The sequence below is a fragment of the Bos mutus genome, chromosome 19 (assembly GCF_027580195.1).
Source record: "Bos mutus isolate GX-2022 chromosome 19, NWIPB_WYAK_1.1, whole genome shotgun sequence".
Classification (NCBI taxonomy): Eukaryota; Metazoa; Chordata; class Mammalia; order Artiodactyla; family Bovidae; genus Bos; species Bos mutus.
Genome location: NC_091635.1, coordinates 47690127 through 47712825, shown reverse-complemented (window position 1 = coordinate 47712825; position 22699 = coordinate 47690127). Strand labels below are relative to the sequence as shown.

The 22699-nt window shown below is 45.6% G+C and overlaps 1 protein-coding gene across 1 annotated transcript; it reads left to right on the top strand.

The window, feature by feature from the left end:
- The first annotated feature begins 2421 nt into the window (after positions 1–2421).
- LOC102287915 (regakine-1) lies at positions 2422–8564 on the top strand. Its single transcript, XM_005899665.3, has 3 exons — positions 2422–2654; positions 7839–7953; positions 8181–8564. Exons 1-3 carry the CDS (start codon positions 2585–2587, stop codon positions 8272–8274), a joined length of 279 nt encoding a protein of 92 aa, XP_005899727.2. The 5' UTR covers positions 2422–2584; the 3' UTR covers positions 8275–8564.
- The last annotated feature ends 14135 nt before the right edge of the window (positions 8565–22699 follow it).

The window sequence follows — 22699 nt, the reverse complement described above, 5'->3', positions numbered from 1 at the left end:
GTTGCACACACCTTTCAGAAAGCATGCAAAGCTTTACAAGCTTAATGAAATTACTCAAAAGTTCCCATAGCTTGTACGTGGTGGACTCTGGGACCTAAAACAATGCCTCAGACTAGATCCAAAGTTTCTGCTCTTTCCATGAGAACAGGGGGTTAATGCTTTTACCTTTCAGTGGGAAACTTTTTTTGGACAACAAACTGGAACCCTACTATGTACAGCTGATAAAACACAGGTACTTAACACCACGAACTATCACCCCACATCATTAGTTGGCCACTCTCAAAGATACAGGAAATAACAGTCCCATATCCCAGGAACCCTCTTCAGTTCAGTTCAGTTCAGTTGCTCAGTTGTGTCCAACTCTTTGTGACCCCATGAACCGCATCACGCCAGGCCTCCCTGTCCATCACCAGCTCCCAGAGTTTACTCAAACTCATGTTCATCGAGTTGGTAATGCCATACCCATCTCATCCTCTGTCATCCCCTTCTCCTCTCGCCTTCAATCCTTCCCAGCATCAGAGTCTTTTCCAATGAGTCAGCTCTTTGCATAAGGTGGCCAAGGGTTGGAGTTTCAGCTTCAACATCAGTCCTTCCAACAAACATTCAGGACTGATTTCCTTTAGGATGGACTAATTGGATCTCCTTGCAGTACAAGGGACTCTCAAGAGTCCTCTCCAACACCACAGTTCAAAAGCATCAATTCTTCGGCACTCAGCTTTCTTCACAGTCCAACTCTCACATCCATGCATGACCACTGGAAAAACCATAATCTTGACTAGACGGACCTTTGTTGGCAAAGTAATGTCTGTGCTTTTTAATATGCTGTCTAGGTTGGTCATAACTTTTCTTGCAAGGAGTAAAAGTCTTTTATTTCATGGCTGCAATCACCATCTGCAGTGATTTTGGACCCCCAAAAAATAAAGTCTGCCACTGTTTCCACTGTTTCCCCATCTATTTGCCATGAAGTGATGGGACCGGATGCCATGATCTTAGTTTTCTGAATGTTGAGCTTTAAGCCAACTTTTTCACTCTCCTCTTTCACCTTCATCAAGAAGCTCTTTAGTTCTTCTTCACTTTCTGCCATAAGGGTGGTGTCATCTGCATATCTGAGGTTATTGAGATTTCTCCTGGCAATCTTGATTCTAGCTTGTGCTTCATCCATCCTGGCATTTCACATGATGTACTCTGCATATAAGTTAAATAAACAGGGAGACAATATACAGCCTTGACATACTCCTTTCCCAATTTGGAACCAGTCTGTTGTTCCATGTCCAGTTCTAACTGTTGCTTCCTGACCTGCATACAGATTTCTCAAGAGGCAGGTCAGGTGGTCTGGTATTCCCATCTCTTTCAGAATTTTCCAGTTTGTTGTGATCCACACAGTCAAAGGCTTTGGCGTAGTCAATAAAGCAGAAGTAGATGTTTTCCTGGAACTCTCTTGCTTTTTCGATGATCCAGCAGATGTTGGCAATTTGATCTCTAGTTCCTCTGTCTTTTCTAAAACCAGCTTGAACATCTGAAAATTCACGGTTCACATATTGTTGAAGCCTGGCTTGGAGAATTTTGAGCATTACTTTACTAGCGTGTGAGATGAGTGCAATGTGCAGTAGTCTGAGCTTTCTTTGGCATTGCCTTTCTTAGGGACTGGAATGAAAACTGACCTTTCCCAGTCCTGTGGCCACTGTGGAGTTTTCCAAATTTGCTGGAACCCTCTTACCCAGGCAAACCAGGGTGGTTGGCACCTTCCATCTCGGTCACTAAACCATCCTGGCATCCTGAGCACGGCCCCTGCCGCACACACTTAGGGTGACAAGACACAACTGTATTCTGTGGACAACACTGCCCTGCCTCTGGCTCCCCCAGCTCAGTCCAGAAGAAACTGTCCCTCAGTCTTGTCCTGGAGGCCGGCCTGGCTAAGCAGAGAGCCCAGGCCCCTGCCTGGGTAGCTAAGGGTCTGATGAAGCTCCCTGGGCTGGGCAGGGGGCAGGGCCCTTCTGTTCCACGTAGGTGAAGGTTTCTAATCCACCCTGGCTGGTGAGGCCCAGCTGTCCCCGGACCCCCCTGGACCCTGCTCCCCCTGCCCAGCCCCCATCAGTCGTGGGTCTTGTGCTCGGGGTGAACTTGCACTCACCCCCACATCCCTCTCTGGTGTCCAGCCAGAGCTGCTGATCCTGAGACAGTCACCCAGCCTCTGAGCTCATGGTCCACCCCTTAGGTCGGGCTCTCCGAGGGGGCTTAACCAGCCTCCCAGGGGAGACCAGGAAAGGGGGGCCATTTCTGACATAGCTCCTGGTCTTCGGGCCTCCCCCACCACCACCCTCAAGACATCAGCCAAACGTGAAAGCCAGGGCCACTCTCTGCCTTCCTCTTTTCTTCGTCTAAATTGACTGAGTTCTCATAATTTACATATGTCATTGGTCACAATTCCAAAGAATCAAAACTGCAAGCTTAAAGTTTTGGATCTTATGACTTCCTGAGCAGCAACTTTTTATAAAGGAGGCTCAGAGCCGAGATTTCAAGGAGCCAGAGAACCCAGGAGTCCTCAGCCCAGCCCTGTTCCTGTTGCTGGTCGGCACCCAGAACGATGAGGGTCAGCCTGGCCACCCTGGCCTTCCTCCTCACTCTTGCCGTCCTGCACTCGGAGGCCAATGAAGGTGAGCCTGCTACTCCCACTGCTCTGAACAAAGAGAATACAGGGGCTGGAGACAGAAGGTGGGGGTGGGCAGGGTGTGGGGCTGCAGTGAGGAGCTGTGGGTGGTCTGGAAAACATGGTCTGGGGTTCCTGCAAAACAGTGTCTTTCCCGAGGGTGTCTCCCCATATCCGGTCGGGGCTCACTTCTGCCTCCCCTGGGGTGGGGAAAACCTGCCTCTGAAAACAGCCTTCCTGGCCTTTGGTCCCCAGCCTCGAGAAGCTGACCCAGAGCCCTGCAGGTGTCTGCTCAGCTGCCTCCATACAGGAGCAGAATCTGGGTGAGAGGAACCCACAAAGGATCACGCTCTCTTCACGGCTTAGATGAGGGGTTGACTGTATTTGAATGGTTGCCAGCATTGAAAACTGGAAACGTTAAAAATCCCTATTGCCCATTTCTTTCACAAATATGGAAGACCAAGCAGACACGAGCCCGAGTTTCCACAAGCTCACCTCCAAATGAGACTGAGGTGGAGGTGATGTCCCTTTAGATAAGGGGCGCTGCCCAGGCCTCAGGGTCCCCACTGCCTGCCACACCCAGCTGTGGTCTGCGTGGTCTCGGGGGACTTTGAGCCTGAGACACGCGGGTCAGCTTCCGTCCTCTCCCTGCAAGAACTGTCCAGTGTGTACACAGCACAGAGCCGTGTACGAGCTTTCAGTAAATACCTGTGCTACAGGAAGAGGAGGCAGGGCTAAACCCCAGTGTCCTGACCCCCAGCTCACTGCCCTCAACAGGCCTGCTTGCCTCACTGCGGGGGGCTGGAGCCAGGGGAGAAGGCGGCACAGAGGGACCTGGGAGGAGGCTTCCCAGGAAACAACTCTCCTGAGCTGAATTTCTTTTTTTTTTTTTAACTTTTATTTTTGTATTGGGGTATAGATGATTCACAATGTTGTCAGTTTCAGGTGAACAGGGAAGGGACTCAATCATACATATACACGCATCCATTCTCCCCCAAACTCTTCTCCCATCCACGTAACATTGAACAGAGTTCCCTGTGCTCTACAGTAAGTCATTATTGGTTATCCATTTTAAATATAGCTGTGTGTACATGTCCATCTCAAACTCTCTAAGTCTCCCTTCCCTCATCCTTCCCTCCTGGCAACCACAAGTTCATTCTCTAAGTCTGTGAGTCTCTGTTTTATAAGTTCATTTGTATCATTTATTTTTAGACTCTGAGTATAAGGGATGTCATAGGATATTCCTCCTCTGTGTGACTTACTTCTTAGTATGTTGCTGTTGTTGCTGTTCAGTCGCCCAGTCGTGTCCAGCTCTTTGTGACCCCAAGGACTGCAGCACGCCAGGCCTCCCTGCCCCTCACCATCTCCCAGAGTTTTCTCAGTATGGCAATCTCTAAATCCATACACGTTGCTGCAAATGGTATCATTTCATTATTTTTAAAGGCTTAGTAATATTCCACTGTATATATGTACACATGTATGTATATATGTATACATGTATGTATGTATATATGTACACATGTACCACATCTTCTTTACCCATTCCTCTATCAATAGACATTTAGATTGCTTCCAAGTTTTGGCTATTGTAAACAGGTCTCTTGAGCTGAATTTCAACTGAAATCAGAGACCAAACAATACTCCACACTAGGGCTGTCATCTGACATTCTGCTAGTTCGATGGATGATGGCTATTTTCCAATTTTGACTGTGAAATTTTGACTGCGAAAGAGCTTTTCACTGCTTTCCAATAATTTCAGTTATTGTCATATGACCTCTCATCTGCAAACCAGATCAATGATAACTTCTCAAAGGGTGGTTTTGAGGAAGGGAGATGAGTCACATCGGGAACTAAGCCAGGCACCAGGCCTGTAGTAGAGTCTCAGGGCACATCTTCCTGGACTGATGAGGGGGTTGAGTTGAAAGTTGAAAGTTAAGTTGCTCAGTCGTGTCCAACTCTTTGCGACCCTGTGGACTGTAGCCCACCAGATTCCTCTGGCCATGGGATTCTCCAGGCAAGAATACTGGAGTGGGTTGCCATTTCCTTCTCGGGTTACCTCCCGATAAACACAACGGAAATGGAAAATACCGGAAGTTGAAAATGCATATAATGCACCTAACCTCCCAGACACCATAGCTTAGCCTCGCCTATCTCAAAGGTGCTCAGAACTCACCTTAGCCGACAGTCAGGGAACATCATCCAACATAGGCCTATTTTATGATGGAATGCTGTCTAACACAGGTCATGTTTTTGAACACTGTACTGAAAATGACCCACAGAATGGTTGTCTGGGTCCAGACTGGTGGTAAGTGCGTCAGTGTTGACCCCAATGATCCCATGCCTGACCCAGAGTTGCAGCTGCTCTGCACAACATCTCAGGAGAGGATCTATCCCGTATATACATAAAAAGCCGACTTTGTGCCACTTGCTAGGCAACACGCTGGAATGCACTGGGAGCAGAAGCAGATCATCTCTCCCCAGGAGCCTGGGTCTGGAAGCTCTGCTCTGGTCAGCCTGTGACCTTCTGTGCCTTGTTTAGTTTTCCGGACCCACAGCTTCCTCTCTGTTCCATGGGGGTAATAAGGCCTTTACTGCACAAAACAATCATCGGTATAAAAATCAATTTGCACAAGGCTATTGCCGCAAGGCTATTATTTGCCATTTCAAGGACAAAGGAAAGGGTGGGTGTCCTGCCTGGAGTCACACAGCTTTCAGGAAAAAAAAAAACAAGGACAAGTTGAACTTTCCTGCCTCCTAGCCAAAGCCCTGCTCCTCTGAGCCGAGCAAACGTCCGCTTCTAGCAGCAACCCCGCCCCTACCTGTGAGAGAGGGTCCTCTCAGACGCAGGGAACAGTCCCGCCCTGCTGTGGCCCACCCTGGACGTCCACTAGCATTTTCAAGTGGGAATTCTTCTCAGCATTTCTCAGGACAGTATATGTTTTTTCTAAATTCCAAATCCCAAGAAAAGTCAGTTGAGCAATTGGGGAAAACGGGCAAAAGTATTCTAATTCTGTTGATGGAATAAAGCTTAACATTCAACAGAGAGATGTCACTGACTTAAAGGAATTTGCTGACATCAGGCATGAAAGCAGGAAACACTGGCACGTGGAGTTAAGGTTAAGATCAGCACGTGGGGGGATGTGGGCTGGAGCACAAACGGGAGAAGTGGTCTTGATCCAGCTTCTTGAGACCATTGCCCTGTTACACATGGCAGTTCACAGCTCTGTCTGCTGCTAAGAAATGCTGCTGCTGCTGCTAAGTCGCTTCAGTCGTGTCCGACTCTGTGTGACCCCATAGAAGGCAGTCCACCAGGATCCCCCATCCCTGGGATTCTCCAGGCAAGAACACTGGAGTAGGTTGCCATTTCCTTCTCCAATGCATGAAAGTGAAAAAATAAAGTGAAGTCGCTCAGTCGTATCCGACTCCTAGCGACCCCCTGGACTGCAGCCTACCAGGCTCCTCCATCCATGGAATTTTCCAGGCAAGAGTACTGGAGTGGGGTGCCATTGCCTTCTCCGAAGAAATGCTAGTAAGTTTGTAAAATTCATACACCTTCACAATCACTCAGCTGTGTCTGACTCTTTGCGACCCCATGGACTGTAGCCCACAGGCTCCTCTGTCCATGGGGATTCTCCAGGCAAGAATATTGGGGTGGGTTACCATGCCCTCCTCCACGGGATTGTCCCAACCCAGGGATTGAACCCAGGTCTCCTGCATTGCACGCGGATTCTTTACCATCTGAGCCACCAGGGAAGCCCAATCACGTAAGAGGAAATACAAAGAGAAAATGCATAAATGTCACAGAATACTGGGACATGAAACCAAAAACATTTGCTAACATTTATATACAATCTAAATTAGCTAAAGCAGGGGACTTCCCCGGTGGTCCAGTGGTTAAGACTGCACACTTTCAATGAAAGGGACACAGGTTTGATCCCTGGTCCAGGAACTAAGATTCCACGTGTTGTGTGGGCAGAATGCAATATCAATTTGAATGAGAAAAACAAATTCAGGAGAAGCAGACCAGATATGTCCATCATTAAAATAGGAAATTAGCTCACGTGAAGGAAGCATTTAGTACTCAAACTCCAACTGAAAATGCATTTAGACATTCTTTCAACAGTTGGGCCAATCCAGAATGGAAAAAATGTTCTATGGAATTACTTGCTACAAAAGAAAGGTAAAGACTACAAGCAGTTTGCAATTGATGCTGCCTGTGTTTTAAATTTTTATTTTTGAATGAGAACTTTAAATATTTTAAATAGTTGTTGCACTTTTTTTGGTTTTTAAATGGTTTTCATTGGCCCTTTATTTTGTGTTAATGTTCCCATCTTTTCATGCTTTTTATTATCAACTGTCTTTAGCTGCTAGAGAACATTAAATGTGTTACTGAGTTTATAATCTTGTCACCATACATAGAAACATCCCTTATTGTTACTTTGAATTTATTTTTATAGAAAACCTTTTTTTGGGAAAAAAAAAAAACCTTCATAGAAAAATGATTCACTGTTTACTGTGTAGTCACATTATTTTTAAAACATGAGAATAAAGTGTTATATATTTAAAAAAATCACCTAACACAACACTAAATCAACTATACTTCAAAATAAAATAAAACCTTAAAATGAAAAAAAATTAATATGTAGTACAACCTAAAATGATTTTTATCTCATTTTTAAAAATATGAATATAGAATAATTTATGATCTGAGAATTTCCAGGAATTCTGATTTCATATTCCTGAATCCTGAGGAAAACCAGAAATTTGAAACACTAGGACCACAGAGTCCCATCCCAGCCTTGGAGAGGGTCTGGGAGAAGAGGCTGGGAGGGGCTGGAGAGGCAGACGGAGGGAGGAAAGGACTTAGAGGAGGACAATTTAAGCGGGGATAGGGGGTGGTTGGGGGGGGCCACAAGGGAGCCTCCCTCATTGTCCAGTAGTTAAGACTCTGTGCTGCCAATGCAGGGGCGGCTGGTTCTTTCCTGGTCAAGGAACCCAGGTCCCACATGCAGTGTGGCTTAGCCAAAAGATTTTTTAAAAGGCGGAGAGAGGAGGAAGAGCAGGCCGTTTCCTGCCAGGTGCTCCCATCTCCTGTCTCCCTCCCCTCCTCAGGGGCTGCGGGGAATGCAGATAGAGGTCTAAGCTTTCTCATGGAGAAGCTTCCAGCATCTTACAGTCCTCTATCTTGCAGAACCAGCTGGTAACATGAGAGTCTGCTGTTTCTCCTCGATAACAAGGAAAATCCCACTCTCTTTGGTGAAAAATTATGAAAGGACCAGTGACAAGTGCCCCCAAGAAGCGGTCATGTAAGTACAGCCCCCCCAACAATGGAAAGGGTGCAATCTCAAGAACCAGTAGGGCTGGGAGAGGGAAGGGGGGCGGGACTCTCTAGGAACAGTGACAAGAGTGGGTGGGGTGGGGGTGACACAGGAGGCACTCCTGGTGGGGGTCGGGGGAGAGGCTGGAGTGGTGGGACGGACTCTTCTTTGCCTGCTGACTCTCCATTTTTCATTTTCTCCTTCTTGCTCCTCAGCTTCCAGACCAGAAGTGGGCGATCCATCTGTGCCAACCCAAGCCAGGCCTGGGTACAGAAGTACATCGAATACCTGGACCAAACGTCCAAGTGAGCTGGGAACAGTGGGACCTTCACAGTCGAGGGACCATGAGAAGAAGCCACAGAGCCACCTCCCCTCCCCAACCAGCTCCCTCACCCCAGATGGGCCCTGGGCGAGTCCTGGCCCGAATGAAAGCCCGTGCTCGCGTTTCCGTGCTCATGCTCTGATGGTCTGCGCTCTCCTGAAGCTTTGCCGTGAAGCTCCGCCTCCTGGGGCCAGAGGAGACTGTGGCCTCCGGACAGCATCTGTCGTCCCCTTGCCCGCGCTCAGGTCTTGAAATAAATCCGTGCTGCAGAAAGGGACTGGTGGCTTAAATTGGTTCTCCCACAGACAGCCTGGTCATTTCTTTGATTTTACAGACACTTCTATGGTATTTACTGCGTATCCGGGGCTTGTAAACATTTCAATAGGAGTAGATGTAAATAGTGGGATGATGGAGGCGTAGTTAGGACCAGGAGGAGGACGAACAGTAACCCCAGTCAGGGTGCTTAGACAAGGCGGACAGTGTGAATGCAGACGACCGTGGGGAGACCCTCTGTCTGCAAGTGCAGAGCTCAGGTGCACAGCAAACGCACCTGGTCACTCCCTCGTCCAAGTGGGCAGAGCGGCTCACCCTTCCTAGAAAGCTCTTCCCCAGGTCTCTGCCATTCAAAACATTTACTTCTCTGGGCCCTCCTCGACCGCCTGTAAATAGCGCCCCCTTGTGCTCACTCATCAAATCTGTGCTCTCCCCTCAAATCCGTGCTCCATCCACAATCCATGCACCCCAACGCTGAAGTCCTACAGTCTCTTTAGATGCCGCCTGACCCTTATCCTTGACACCTGGGGTAAAAGTGACCTTGGAAATGTGGCCATCCTCCTCGCCACCTCCTCAACTAAAGACAGAGGCAGGTACAGGGCAGTGCTCTGTGGGCGTGAGGAGGAAAGGGAGGCAGGCAGGAGGCGGAGGCTGATGCCAGTCTGGCCGTGTGTCACTGGACACAGACTGCAGAAGGGCCTCAGGGACACCAGTGTGGCCCAGCACACGCCTTCCAACTCAGTCCTTGGGGAAGGTTTGCCATGGCTGTCGGCCTCAACCCTAAACTCCTGGGCAGGAAGGATGCTCTTCGACCCCAGAGGTCAGAGGTCTCTGTCCATCCATGAGTTTAGTGGTGGGGAGCGGACGACCACCTACTGTCAGGGGCAAAGTCAGGAAAAGAGCACAGTCTGTCCTCGGAGCCCACGGCTGCCCTGGCCAAGGCCATTTCCTCACTGGACGGCCCCCTCCTCTTCCAAACTCCAGTCCTCAGCGCCCCTGTGCTCTTGGGCTCACACAAATCCCATCGGAAAACCAGTTCTCTGCACCTCCATCCACACTAAAATGGGATGGAAGCTCAAATCTCAAAGGCAAAGAGACTAGAATGAGTGAGGAGGTGGGGAGACCTGGGGTCTCCGGGAAGGACGGGCGGGAGTGCAGGGGCGAAGGGTAGGGAGGAGGTGGGCACGGCAGGGGCCACTGACGACCTCTGCAGAACAGGCTCTACAAGTGGCATACAGTGGCCGTTCACCCCCGCTGCCAGGCAGGTCGGCTCTCCTCCTGGGTTACTGGGGTGCTCGGGCCTGTGGGGAGCTGGGTGGATACCGAGCGTCCCCTGAATGTGGAGCTGTAACTACCGCGCCTGCGCTCCTTCTCTGAGCCCCCTCCTCAGGAATGGAACCTCCATCCTCCAAGCTGCTCAAGATGAAAACAGGAAGTCACCCTTGAAACACTCTCCTGATCCATCCATCCAATCTATCAACAAATCCTGTCTATCAACAAATCCTGTCAACTCTCTCAAAATCTCTCTCAATTCCAGCCACTTTGGCTTCTCCACCAAACAGGAAGTCACCATCCTCAACCAAGCTCTCACCCGCCTGACCTCAGGATGTGCCTCAGAAGCGGGTGAGAGCTTGGCCGGTGCGCAGAATCCAACCAGGCACCCGGAGTCAAGGTGGAGCACGAGGAAGACCGCAGGCATTCAGAACTGAATTATGTGGGAAGAAATTGCTGCAGGGCGTCAGCTGTAACCTTAGAAGGAGATGCAAGATTCCACCCACACAGAGCACGGAGAATAAAAGAAGGATCTTAAGGGCTGGTGGATTGGCTTAAAGTGTCCTTAGTGCCAGAGGGGAGGGTAATGAATGTTCTGAAAGAGCTAAAGACAGGAGAAAAGTCTAGCATGGCCATTAGGAAAGTTTGCTACACCCTCATTGAAGGTGCTGGCTTTTGTCTACACAAGTCACACAGAAGGATCACTGGAGTGTCTAGTTAGAACCTAGATGACACCAATCGTTTTTTGTTTTGTTGTGTTGTGGTTTTCTTTCTTTCTTTTTTTTCCCCCAGCAGTGCTGCACAGCATATAGCCCCCTGCAGTGGGAGCACAGAGTCAACTACTGGACTGCCAGGGAAGTCCCCAAAACCAACCCTTTTTAGATGCTCAACATCACCCATTATCAGAGAAATGCAAATCAAAACCACTATGAGGTACCATTTCACGCCAGTCAGAATGGCTGCGATCCAAAAGTCTACAAGTAATAAATGCTGGAGAGGATGTGGAGAAAAGGGAACCCTCTTACAGTGTTGGTGGGAATGCAAACTAGTACAGCCACTATGGAGAACAGTGTGGAGATTCCTTAAAAAACTGGAAATAGAACTGCCTTATGATCCAGCAATCCCACTGCTGGGCATACACACTGAGGAAACCAGAATTGAAAGAGACACGTGTACCCTTCGATGATAAACATCGAAGCACTGTTTATAATAGCCAGGACATGGAAGCAACCTAGATGTCCATCAGCAGATGAATGGATAAGAAAGCTATGGTACATATACACAATGGAGTATTACTCAGCCATTAAAAAGAATACATTTGAATCAGTTCTAATGAGGTGGATGAAACTGGAGCCTATTATACAGAGTGAAGTGTTGGGGGCCAGAGTGAGGTACTCCGCCCGTGACAAAGGTCATGAGGAAGGAGGCTCGACATACGCAAAGGCGGGATCGAGCCTCAGGAGTCCCCCTGGAACTCCTCGAGCATCTACCCCCATAACCAGAGCCTGCCTACTTTACTACTTTGTGCTCTTACCTACACCTCTGACTTTACGGGGGGCTGTCCCCCATGACCTCTTTCGGAGAAGGAGTTAACCTAGAGATCCAGTTAATAATAATTCCTGGGCGTGATAAGACTGTTTTAACCTACAAACTCCTCTGAAGGTTCTCTAGCCTGCCTGACAGGCTTGTCCGGCCACATGTGATTGCTCACAGCCTCCCAACCGTGAGAGGCACGAGATGCTTTAAACCTTCTAAAAACAGGTTCCTTAGAAAAGTTAGAAAACTATTAGTATAAGTATAATGGGCTAATTAGAAATTGTGTTGGTGAAGGGTTTTTCATTTGTTGAGCCAATGTTTGTTGCTACGTCTCCACATCCCCTGCCCTTACACACATTAATGAATATATAGAAGAAATAAGTATTAACCTTTGATATTAATCACGTTAGACCTTAGGCTAAGTAAATTCTTTCCTTAACTAAAACCCACTACACCCTCACCCTGTAGGAATATAACTTTATTTGGGTGGCGTCTGTTTTGAGAATAATCAGCCCTGGAGAAATAAGTGTCCTGGTTGACTGACCGCTGTCACAAGGAGAGGGTCGTAAATTGTCAGCAGGCCCCCCTGGCCAGAAGATGATGTAACACCCCTAAGACCTCTGTATACATTGGCGTGAAGCACCTGACTTTAATAAAAGTCAGGACTGCTGTCCCCACGTGACTTTTGTATACCATCTCAGTGTATAAAAACAGAGTCTGGAAAATAAAGAATTGGGATCAGTTTCTCGAAATACTGGTCTCCCCATGTCGCTCTCTCTCTCACTCTGGCTCAGTCTCCATCTGGAGCTCGGAACCCACCATGCTTACTAATTATGCCTGGGCTTCTAAGATCCGACCGGGGAGGCCTCAGTGTCTCCTCTCCTTCGGGAGAACGGAAGGACACCTGCGGCCTACGTAAGTGGTGCAAACTTCTTGTCTTGAAGTTTTATTGGTCTCCCGCGTAAACCAAGCTACTCAGCCTCTTTTCTCCACTGAATTTTCCTACTGAGCTATCCTTATTCTATTACTCTTTATATCTTTAATTAATATCTAATTGAAGCTATCGTATCCTGATCCTCGCCTATGCCGTCTCTCCTTCGAATACCCTGGATCAGCCGGGGCTGGTCCCCGGCAGTGAAGTAAGCCAGAAAGAAAAACACCAATACAGTATACTAACGCATATATATGGAATTTAGAAAGATGGTACCGATAACCCTGTATATGAGACAGCAAAAGAGACACTGATGTATAGAACAGTCTTTTGGACTCTGTGGGAGAGGGAGAGGGTGGGATGATTTGGGAGAATGACATTGAAATATGTATAATATCATGAATGAAACGAGTCGCCAGTCCAGGTTTGATGCACCAGCTTGGGGCTGGTGCACTGGGACGACCCAGAGGGATGGTATGGGGAGGAAGGAGGGAGGAGGGTTCAGGATGGGGAACACATGTATGCCTGTGGTGGATTCATTTCGATATATGGCAGAACCAATACAATATTGTAAAATTTAAAAATAAAATAAAATTTAAATAAATAAATAAATCTGCTCCTGAAAAAAAAAAAAACAACCCTTTTTAAAAGATGCGAATTCCAAGCCTCCTATTGTCATTTTGACTATAAAGGTAGAGCTGCGTGTACGCAGTCATAGTGTAGAGATGATCACACTTGAAATGCACAGGCCTGACTCTCAAGTCTCTATTGGCCAATAAGCACTCCCCAATGCTAGGTTAACAGGGACTAGGGGAGATTGCAGCAATGTAGAATGGATACGCCCCTTCCAAATGGGCATGTGTTCCAGTAAATGGCTAAGTGGGAAGAGAGTGTGCAGAATTAAGGACCTAAAGTCCAGTCCATGGAAATCGGATTCATTCCCTTTAAGAAACCTGAAGCCACAAGGCTTCCCTTGTAGCTCAGTTGGTGAAGAATCTGCCTGCAATGCAGGAGACCCGGGTTTGATTACTGGGTTGAGAAGATCCCCTGGAGAAGGAAATGGCAACACACTTCAGTATTCTTGCCTGGAGAATCCACGTAGACAGAAGAGCCTGGCAAGCTACAGTCCATGGGGTTGCAAGAGTCGGACACGACTTAGGAACTAAACCACCACCAATGCTAGGGTAGTGATCTGGTGGCAATTACATATAATTAGCCCAGTAATCTCCATTTCATAAGATAATAACTCTGTAAGTTAAGAGTTACTCTGTAACTGGTAAGCCTCTGGAAGCTTACAATTAAACATAGGTCGTATAGTGTAAATCAGGCCAGGAATATTAGTATTCAAATGCAAAGATGAGTTACAGGTTTGTAATCATTGGAATCATCTATATAGTTTGGAACTTAGAGCACTTATAATACATTTTAAAATGATTTCTTAAAGTACATAACAGATTATTCATGTGATTCCAGTATTAAATGTGTAATTAAATAACTTATTTGTGCTTGTGATTTTGAGCTGAGCAATAAATATAAGAGAATATGGCTAAGTTAACAAAGAACACTGGAGTATTTAACACAACTTGATTTTCCTATAGTCCTAAGTTTAATTTGCTGTTATTATAGGAGTGAAGTGCTTTGGAAGATTCTGAATGGTAGATTGGACATGGAGAATATTCTTAAAAATTTAATGTGCCAAGTCGCTTCTGTTGTGTCCGACTCTGTGACCCCATGTAGCTCGCCAGGCTCCTCTGTCCATGGGATTTCCCAGGCAAGAATACTGGAGTGGGTTGCCATTCCCTCCTCCAAGGGATCTTTGCAACCCAGGGATCAAACCCAAGTCTCTTACATCTCCTACATTGGCAGGCAGGTTCTTTACCACTAGCACCAACTGGGAAGCCTAAAATCCAGTATATTAAGTTAATTAAAACAGCTTAAATTATTTACAAAAATTTAATCCACAAAGTTCTAAACAGGACTGATTGTTTAAGGCTTGTCTAGTCTACTTAATTAAGCATTCATCAGGGACTTAAATTTTGCTAGTTTTATAAATAGGATAAGATGGGTGAGGCACGGGAAGCTATATTTTTAATTTGTTGCTCTACTGAATATTCATTTAAAAATCAAAGTAACTGCAATAGCTTCCTACACACAAAACTTGACCTGCAGACGTGAAAAAAAACCTCACACCGATCCAAGTCATACTCATCTCTTGCCCTGATGACCAAAATATGGTCTACTCAGTCTCTCCACTTCCTCCATGCCCTCCATGCTCCACCACAGCCACCCGAAAATCATACCATTCAGCCACCATACTTCCCTTTATAAACACAACCAAATCCAAAATCTTTATAAGCACGTCCAGCCAAATGCCCCATAACTGGGACCCTGCCTGTCTCCTGAGGCTCAGCCCGCTCCCTCATCTTGATGCTCCAGCCACACAGACCTTCTTTAGTCACCTCAAACACTCACACCTCATTTTTTGCCTCAGGGTCTTTGCATATGCTAGTCCCCTTCTCCTAGGGCTTCTATTCCACCCACTCTTAGCTAGCCAACTCTCATTCATCCTTTAGGTCTCTGTTAAACATTCTTCTTAGAGCAGCCTTGTGTTAACCTCTAGTATAAGTTTGGTCTCCAGTGACACAGTTTCATAAAAATCCTAGAAATAACCCATTATAGCTCTCATCACAACTTGTAACTCTGTCTTTATTATATGACACTATTTCGTTAATGGCTTTCTCCCTCATAAGACAGTTCCATGAGGCCAAGTAGCATTGAGTAGGTGAATTAGGAGAGGCAAACTCTTTGCTGATGGCCCAGACAGCATCACCCCAGCCCTGCCTTTGCTGTAAACATGAACTGGAAATTCCACTGGTGGGTCAGCGGTAAGGACTCCGCACTCTCGCTGCCAAGGGCTTGGGATTCAGTCCCTGGTTGGGGAACTAAGACTGCAGAAGCCATGTGGTGAAGCCAAAAATAAAAAATAAAGTACAATTTTTTAATGGGCTGGATTAGTAGGTTTCTATCAGACTTTCAGGTTAGGGGGTCTCCAACCCATGGTCTTGGAGTTAAATCCAGCTGCTGCCTGTTTGTAAATAAAGTTTTATTGAAACACAGTCATGCTCATTTGTTTTCATGTGGCCTTTGACTGCTTTTGATCTACAAACAAGAGCTGGGCAGGTGTGACAGAGACTTTGTGGGGCCCACTCTCCTCTTTCACTTTCATCAAGAGGCTCTTTAGTTCTTCTTCACTTTCTGCCATAAGGATTGTGTCATCTGCATATCTAAGGTTATTGATATTTCTCCCGGCCATCTTGATTCCAGCTTGTGCTTCATCCAGCCCAGCATTTCACATGATGTATTTTGCATATAAGTTAAATAAGCAGGGTGACAATATACAGCCTTGATGTACTCCTTTCCCAATTTGGAACCAGTCTGTTGTTCCATGTCCAATTCTAACTGTTGCTTCCCGATTTGGAACCAGTCTATTGTTCCATGTTCAGTTCTAACTGTTGCTTCTTGACCTACATACAGATTTCTCCGGAGGCAGGCCAGGTGGTCTGGTATTCCCATCTCCTTAAGAATTTTCCAGTTTGTTGTGATCCACAATGTGGACACACCCAGAACATGCCTCACGTTTTGTTGTTCCCACGCCTTTGTCTGAAAGGGTGAGCTCTAGAATCAGAAGACCTCTGTTTGAATCCCAGCTTTGCCCCCTTTCTAGCTGTGTGAGCCAATTATGTCATAGCTCTGCGCCTCTGTATCCTCATCCGTAAAAGGGGACGACAACTCTACCAATGTCACAGGGCTGTAGTCAGGAAATAATTGTAAATATTTTCAAAATAGTAAGTGCTTCCTGTCTTACGACAACTATTATCCCTGTTGGCAGTTACCTTTGAGTAGAATGTTCTTCTGTCTTTCTCTGCATTCTAAAATCGAATACAGTCTCAGTCTAATTTTTGAGACCCAGGCCAAATGCCATCCCTTTCATGAATTTTCCTCCGCATTCTAATCTAAGGAGTTCTCTCTTGCTTTCCTCTGAAATCCTCACTGAACGCTGAGGTCCCACAGCTCTGGTCAGCAGGGTCTTTCTCAGTTTTCTTCATCTCTACCCCAACTAGAATAAAAGCATCTTTACTAATACTTACAGTAATCCTTCTTAACAAGCATTTGTTTAAGTAAAAGAAATAAGCCTAAATCTCCTAACAAAGAAAATCTCTGGTCCAAATAGCATCACTGGTGATGTCTACCAAACACTTAAAGAAGAATTAACACACCAAACTCTTCTAAAAGACAAGAGGAAGAACTACTTCCTAACTCATTCTATGAAGGCAGCATTACCCTGATCTCTGAACATATTTTCACTGAAAAACTTGTACATGAATAATGTTTATAGCAGCATTATTCTTAATACCCACAGGTTATGAAACAAACCAAGTGCCCATCAGGTGATGAATGGATATACAATATGACATATAGCCATACAGTGGAATATTATTCAGCCATCAAAAAGAATGAAGTACTGATCCATGTTACAGCATGGAAGAACCTTGAAAACTTTGTTAAATGAAAGGAGTCAGACACAAAAGGCAACATATAGAATGATTCCCTTTACACATGAAACACCCAGAATAGATAAGTCTGTAGAGACAGAATGCAAATTAGTGATTGCCAGGGGCTGGGAGAGGGGGAAAGAGAGTGGGTTGTCACTGAATATTGTAATACCTTTGTATGTGTGTGTGTTTTATTTTTTATCATTTTCTTTTAAATTTAATTTGTTATGGTCATGTATATTGCAACCAAAGAAAGACAATGCCAAAGAATGCTCAAACTACCACACAATTGCACTCATCTCACACGCTAGCAAAGTAATGCTCAAAATTCTCCAAGCCAGGCTTCAGCAATATGTGAACCATGAACTTCCAGATGTTCAAGCTGGTTTTAGAAAAGGCAGAGGAACCAGAGATCAAATTGCCAATATCTGCTGGATCATTGAAAAAGCAAGAGAGTTCCAGAAAAACATCTATTTCTGCTTTATTGACTATGCCAAAGCCTTTGACTGTGTGGATCACAATAAACTGTGGAAAATTCTGAAAGAGATGGGAATACCAGACCACCTGACCTGCCTCTTGAGAAACCTATATGCAGGTCAGGAAGCAACAGTTAGAACTGGACATGGAACAACAGACTGGTTCCACATAGGAAAAGGAATAAATCAAGGCTGTATATTGTCACCCTGCTTATTTAACTTATATGCAGAGTACATCATGAGAAACCCTGGGCTAGAAGAAGCACAGGCTGGAATCAAGATGGCCGGGAGAAATATCAATAACCTCAGATATGCAGATGACACCACCCTTATGGCAGAAAGTGAAGAGGAACTAAAGAGCCTCTTGATAAGAGAGTGAAAAAGTTGGTTTAAAGCTTAACATTCAGAAAACTAAGATCATGGCATCTGGTCCCATCACTTCATGGCAAATAGATGGGGAAACAGTGGAAACAGTGAGAGACTTTATTTTTCTGGGCTCCAAAATCACTGCAGATGGTGATTGCAGCCATGAAAATTAAAAAACGCTTACTCCTTGGAAGGAAAGTTATGACCAACCCAGACAGCATATTAAAAAGCAGAGACATTACTTTGTTAACAAAGGTCTGTCTACTCAAGGCTATGGTTTTTCCAGTAGTCATGTATGGATGTGAGAGTTGGACTATAAAGAAAGCTGAGCACCGAGGAATTGATGCTTTTGAACTGTGGTGTTGGAGAAGACTCTTGAGAGTCCGCTGGACTGCAAGGAGATCCAACCAGCCCATCCTAAAGGAGATCAGTCCTGGGTGTGCATTGGAAGGACTGATGTTGAAGCTGAAACTCCAATACTTTGGCCACCTGATGCAAAGAGCTGACTCATTGGAAAAGACCCTGATGCTGGGAAAGATTGACGGCAGGGGGAGAAGGGGGCGACAGAGGATGAGATGGTTGGATGGCATCACCAACTCAATGGACATGAGTTTGGGTAAACTCTGGGAGTTGGTGGTGGACAGGGAGGCCTGGCGAGCTACAGTTAATTGGGTTGCAGAGAGTCAGACACGACTGAGGGACTGAACTAAATCTAAATATTGCAACTGTGTGAAACTACTACACGATGTTGTTTAGTTTCTGAGTTGTGTCCAGCTCTTTTGCAACCCAATGCCCTGTAGCTTGCAGAATCTTAGCTCCCTGACCGCTGACTGAGCCCACTTCCCCTGCAGTGGAAGCAGGAGTCCTAGCCACTGGCCCACCAGGGAATCCCTGTAACACCTTTTGGAGTGATGAAAATCTTCTGGAACTAGATAGAGGTGATGGGTACACAAACTGTGAAGGTCCTAAATGCCACTAAATTTCACATTTTAAAATGATTAATGCAATTAATATTGCGTTATGTGAGTTTTACCTCAACAGCAACAACAAAAAGCAATAAGCCTCCTCTTGAATGAGGAACTCTTATTTTGCTTTCAGCAAGCCTGTAAAGATGAGGCAATCTTTATTGTCCAAAGAGGAAGTTATTAGTTAGCTTTTACTCATAACAAGTCACCCTAAAATTTAGTAGATTAAAGCCAGTGTTAACAAGATACTGCACACCTATTAGAATGGTGAAAATCCGGAACAGTAACGGTATCAAATGCTGACAAGGATGTGGAACAGCTGAAATTCCCATCCATAGCTGATGGGAATGCAAAATGGGACAGCCACTTTGGAAGAAAATGTATAGATTTCTTACAGAATTAAATATATTCTTACCATGCAATCCAGTAGTTATGCTTCTTCGTATTTTCCCAAAGGAGCTGAAAACTTATGTCCACCCAAAAACCAGCACACAGATGTTTATAGTAATTTTATTCATAATTTCCAAACTTGGAAGCAACCAAGATGTCCTTCAGTAGGTGACTGGGTAAACAAACTGTGTTACCTCCAGACAATGGAACATTCAGTGCTAAAGCAAATGAGCTATCAAGCCATGAAAAGACATGGAGGAATTTTAAAAGCATATTACATATCTTAAAAGTGCAGTCTCAATAGGCCAGTATTTTCAAGTCTTTGTTTGTGTGACACATTCTATTATCTCATTTACCGAGAAGCCAATCTGAAAATGCCACATACTGCATGATTCCAAGTATATGACATTCTGGAAAAGGCAAAACTGTCTCTGGAGAGACAGTCAAAAGATCTGTGGTTGCAGGTTGGGGGTGAGTGGACAGGTGCTAGGGAAGATGAGTAAGCAGAGCACAGAGGATTTTTAGGGCAGTGGAAATACTCTGTGTGGTACCATAATGATAGATACATATAATTTTACATTTGCCCAAACCTATAGAATATACAGCACCAAGAGTGAACTGTAATGTAAACCATGGTCTTTGGAGACTCACAGAGAATGAACTTATGGTTGCCAGTAGGGAAGGATGGGGGGAAGGGATGGTTAGGGAGTTTGGGATGGACATGTAATCACTGCTATATTTCAAATGGATAACCAAGAAGGACCTCCTATGTGGTACATGGAACTCTGCTCAATGTTATGCAGCAGCCTAGATGGAAGGGGAATTTGGAGGAGAATGGACACATGTATATGTATGGCTGAGTCCCTTCACTGTTCACCTGAAACCATCATAATATTGTTAATTGGCTATACTCCAAAAAAAACAACTATGGCCTTTGGGTGATTATGCTGTGTCAGTGTGGGTTCACCAGTTGTGACAAATGTACCACTCTGATGAGGGCTATTGAAAATGGGGAGACTGTCTCTGGGGGTAGAGTATATGCAGGAAACATCTATACTTCCCTTCAGTTTTGCTATGAATCTAAAACTGCTCTTTTAAAAGTATTAATGAAAACATTAAAAAAATTTTTAAGTGCAAGGATTTATTATTTCTCACAAATCTATGGGTTGGATAAATGGTTCTGCTGGTCTGAGGCAATTCAGCTGGGGTTCAATGGTTGAGGATGATCTCTCACCAGGGACAGCTCTCCACATGGTCACTCAACCTTTGAGAGGTTGTTGTGGGCTGGTACACATAAAGGCATAAAAGTTCCTAGCACAAAACTAACACAAGTCTCAACAGGCCAGCGGTTTTCAAGTCTCTGTTTGCATGATACATTCTATTATCTCATTTACCAAAGTCTCATAGCCAAGACTAGAGTCAGTATGGGACATGACTTCCCACATGCATACATACTTGGTGGGGGGGATTCTTGAAGCCCTCTTTTTACATAAGCTACCAAAAGGAGGAAGAAGTTAAATACTACCAAAGGGAGGAAGAAGTTAAATATCTGAACCAAGATCTAATCTCTAATAGCCAAGCTAGAGTTAGGAGAAGTGCTTGGTACAAAAGGGAAGCCTCTCTATTTGACTTGATATCACCAAAGCATATAGGGAATGGTCAGACAGTATCTGAGGAACCCCGTCCATGTGTGACGACAGAATGGTTTCAATTCTACACTATAGAACAGACTTCAGCTATGGAATCTTGAATGGAATATTATTGTTTGGGGTTGCTGTATTTTTCTAAGGAGGGTGTGGGCCCTGTCTTGTAGACAGCAAGGAAAACAAGAAGACCAGTTGGTTGGATCTGCTTTTCCTCTTACAACTTGAAAAGAAAGATTTTCCTGTGTGCGATAGTGACATACATTAAGATCATGCATGTGGAAGAAAAATGCACACATAGATTATTTCCAAACACAGATATTTACAGTAAGGACACAGAGGATGTAGCCACCTGCCTCTGTGGGTCCTGCGTCTCTAACATTTACACAACCCACAGCAAGAATCCATAAGGAGTCAGGTGTGCCAATATTCAAAACATAAGTGAGTGAACAAATTTAAAAGTACACTGAATTACTTAATATTGCAACCATATGAAACCATTGCATATTGTCGTTGTTTAGTTGCTAAGTCGTATCTGACTCTTTTCAATCCCATTGACTGAAGCCCGCCAGACTCCTCTGTCCATGGGATTTCCCAGGCAAGAATACTGGAGTGGGTTGTCATTCCTTCTCCAGGGGATCTTCCCCACCCAGGGATCAAACCCACATCTCCCGCATTGGCAGTCAAATTTTTTACCCCTGAGCCACATAAGGAAGCCTGAAACTATTGCATATACAGCCCTAATTCAGGAGTCTATCGCCATAGACTGGAGCACAAAAAAAGCAGCAAGAAACTGAACATGGAGCATTTCAGGGGAACAACTCTTTATTTTACAAGAATGTATCATTTTCACACCATATGAGAGGAAAGATTTTGACAAGTTAGCTGGCTTGTCTTTTCTCTCATCTAAAGTCTTCTGCAGCTCAAATCTTTCCTGCAGTCCAAAGGGGTATCTTCTTCCTGTGTTGGCAGTGGTAACCCATCAGCCTCCACAGCTTTTGGACTCGGGTGTGCTTCCTTCCAAAGACATAGAGCTAGAGCGGGAGAGGTGAAAAAGCATTTTCCCAGGAGGCATGAACTGTGTCACTAGAACGGATGTTTAGTGTTGCAGATCATGCCAAGCCAGCCCTGAGGACCACATACCAAGAGACAGAGGTGTTTTCTGTGTCCTCTGATGAATTTATTTAGTGTGGGCTTACTGTATAAAAGCTTCCCTGGTGGCTCAGATGATAAAGCATCTGCCTGCAGTGCGGGAGACCTGGGTTTGATCCCTGGGTTGGGAAGATCCCCTGGAGAAGGAAATGGCAACCCATTCCAGTACTCTTGCCTGGAAAATTCCATGGACTGGGGAGCCTGGTGGGCTACAGTCCATGGGGTCGCAAAGAGTCAGACACGACTGAGCGACTTCACTTTACTGTATAAAAGGGGCTTCCCAGGTGGCCCTAGTGGTAAAGAACCCACCTGCCAGTGCAGAAGACTTAAGAAATGCAGAGTTTGATCCCTGGGTCAGGAAGATCCCCTAGAGGAGGGTATGGCAACCCACTCCAGTATTCATGCCTGGAGAATCCCATGGACAGAGGAGCCTGGTGGGCTACAGTGCATAGGATCACAGAGTTGTACACGACTGAAGCGACTGAGCACTGCACAGCACGCTGCGATATGAAGAGTGCTGCAAAGTAAGGGATCCAAGCAGGGTTCCCCACTGTCTGCATCTTAAAGTCCTGGCTCTTTGAAAGTTGGGATGCGCTAGGCAGGTAATAACCACTGTCCCAATATGTCAACCTACTGCATGCTTTGTGTCAGATTGCCTCGAAGGACATGACTTACACAGGCCCTGGATGGAACAGTTTACTCAAGAAGAGAAGAGACAGAGCAAGATCAGCTTCAACAGTGAGGGTCAGTCCCCCCACACACAGCCAGTGGGTGCCATCTTGCAGTTGACTTAGGGCAATGATCTGCATGCTCCCTCTTGGGCTGCAAGTGAAGGACCCTTTCCCTCCCCACCAG

Bases quoted from the DNA above. Each gene is read 5' to 3' on its own strand.
- LOC102287915 (XM_005899665.3), top strand. From the start codon at position 2,585: ATGAGGGTCAGCCTGGCCACCCTGGCCTTCCTCCTCACTCTTGCCGTC. The intron at 2,655-7,838 runs GTGAGCCTGCTA...TCTATCTTGCAG, and splicing joins GCACTCGGAGGCCAATGAAG to AACCAGCTGGTAACATGAGA. The intron at 7,954-8,180 runs GTAAGTACAGCC...CTTGCTCCTCAG, and splicing joins TGCCCCCAAGAAGCGGTCAT to CTTCCAGACCAGAAGTGGGC.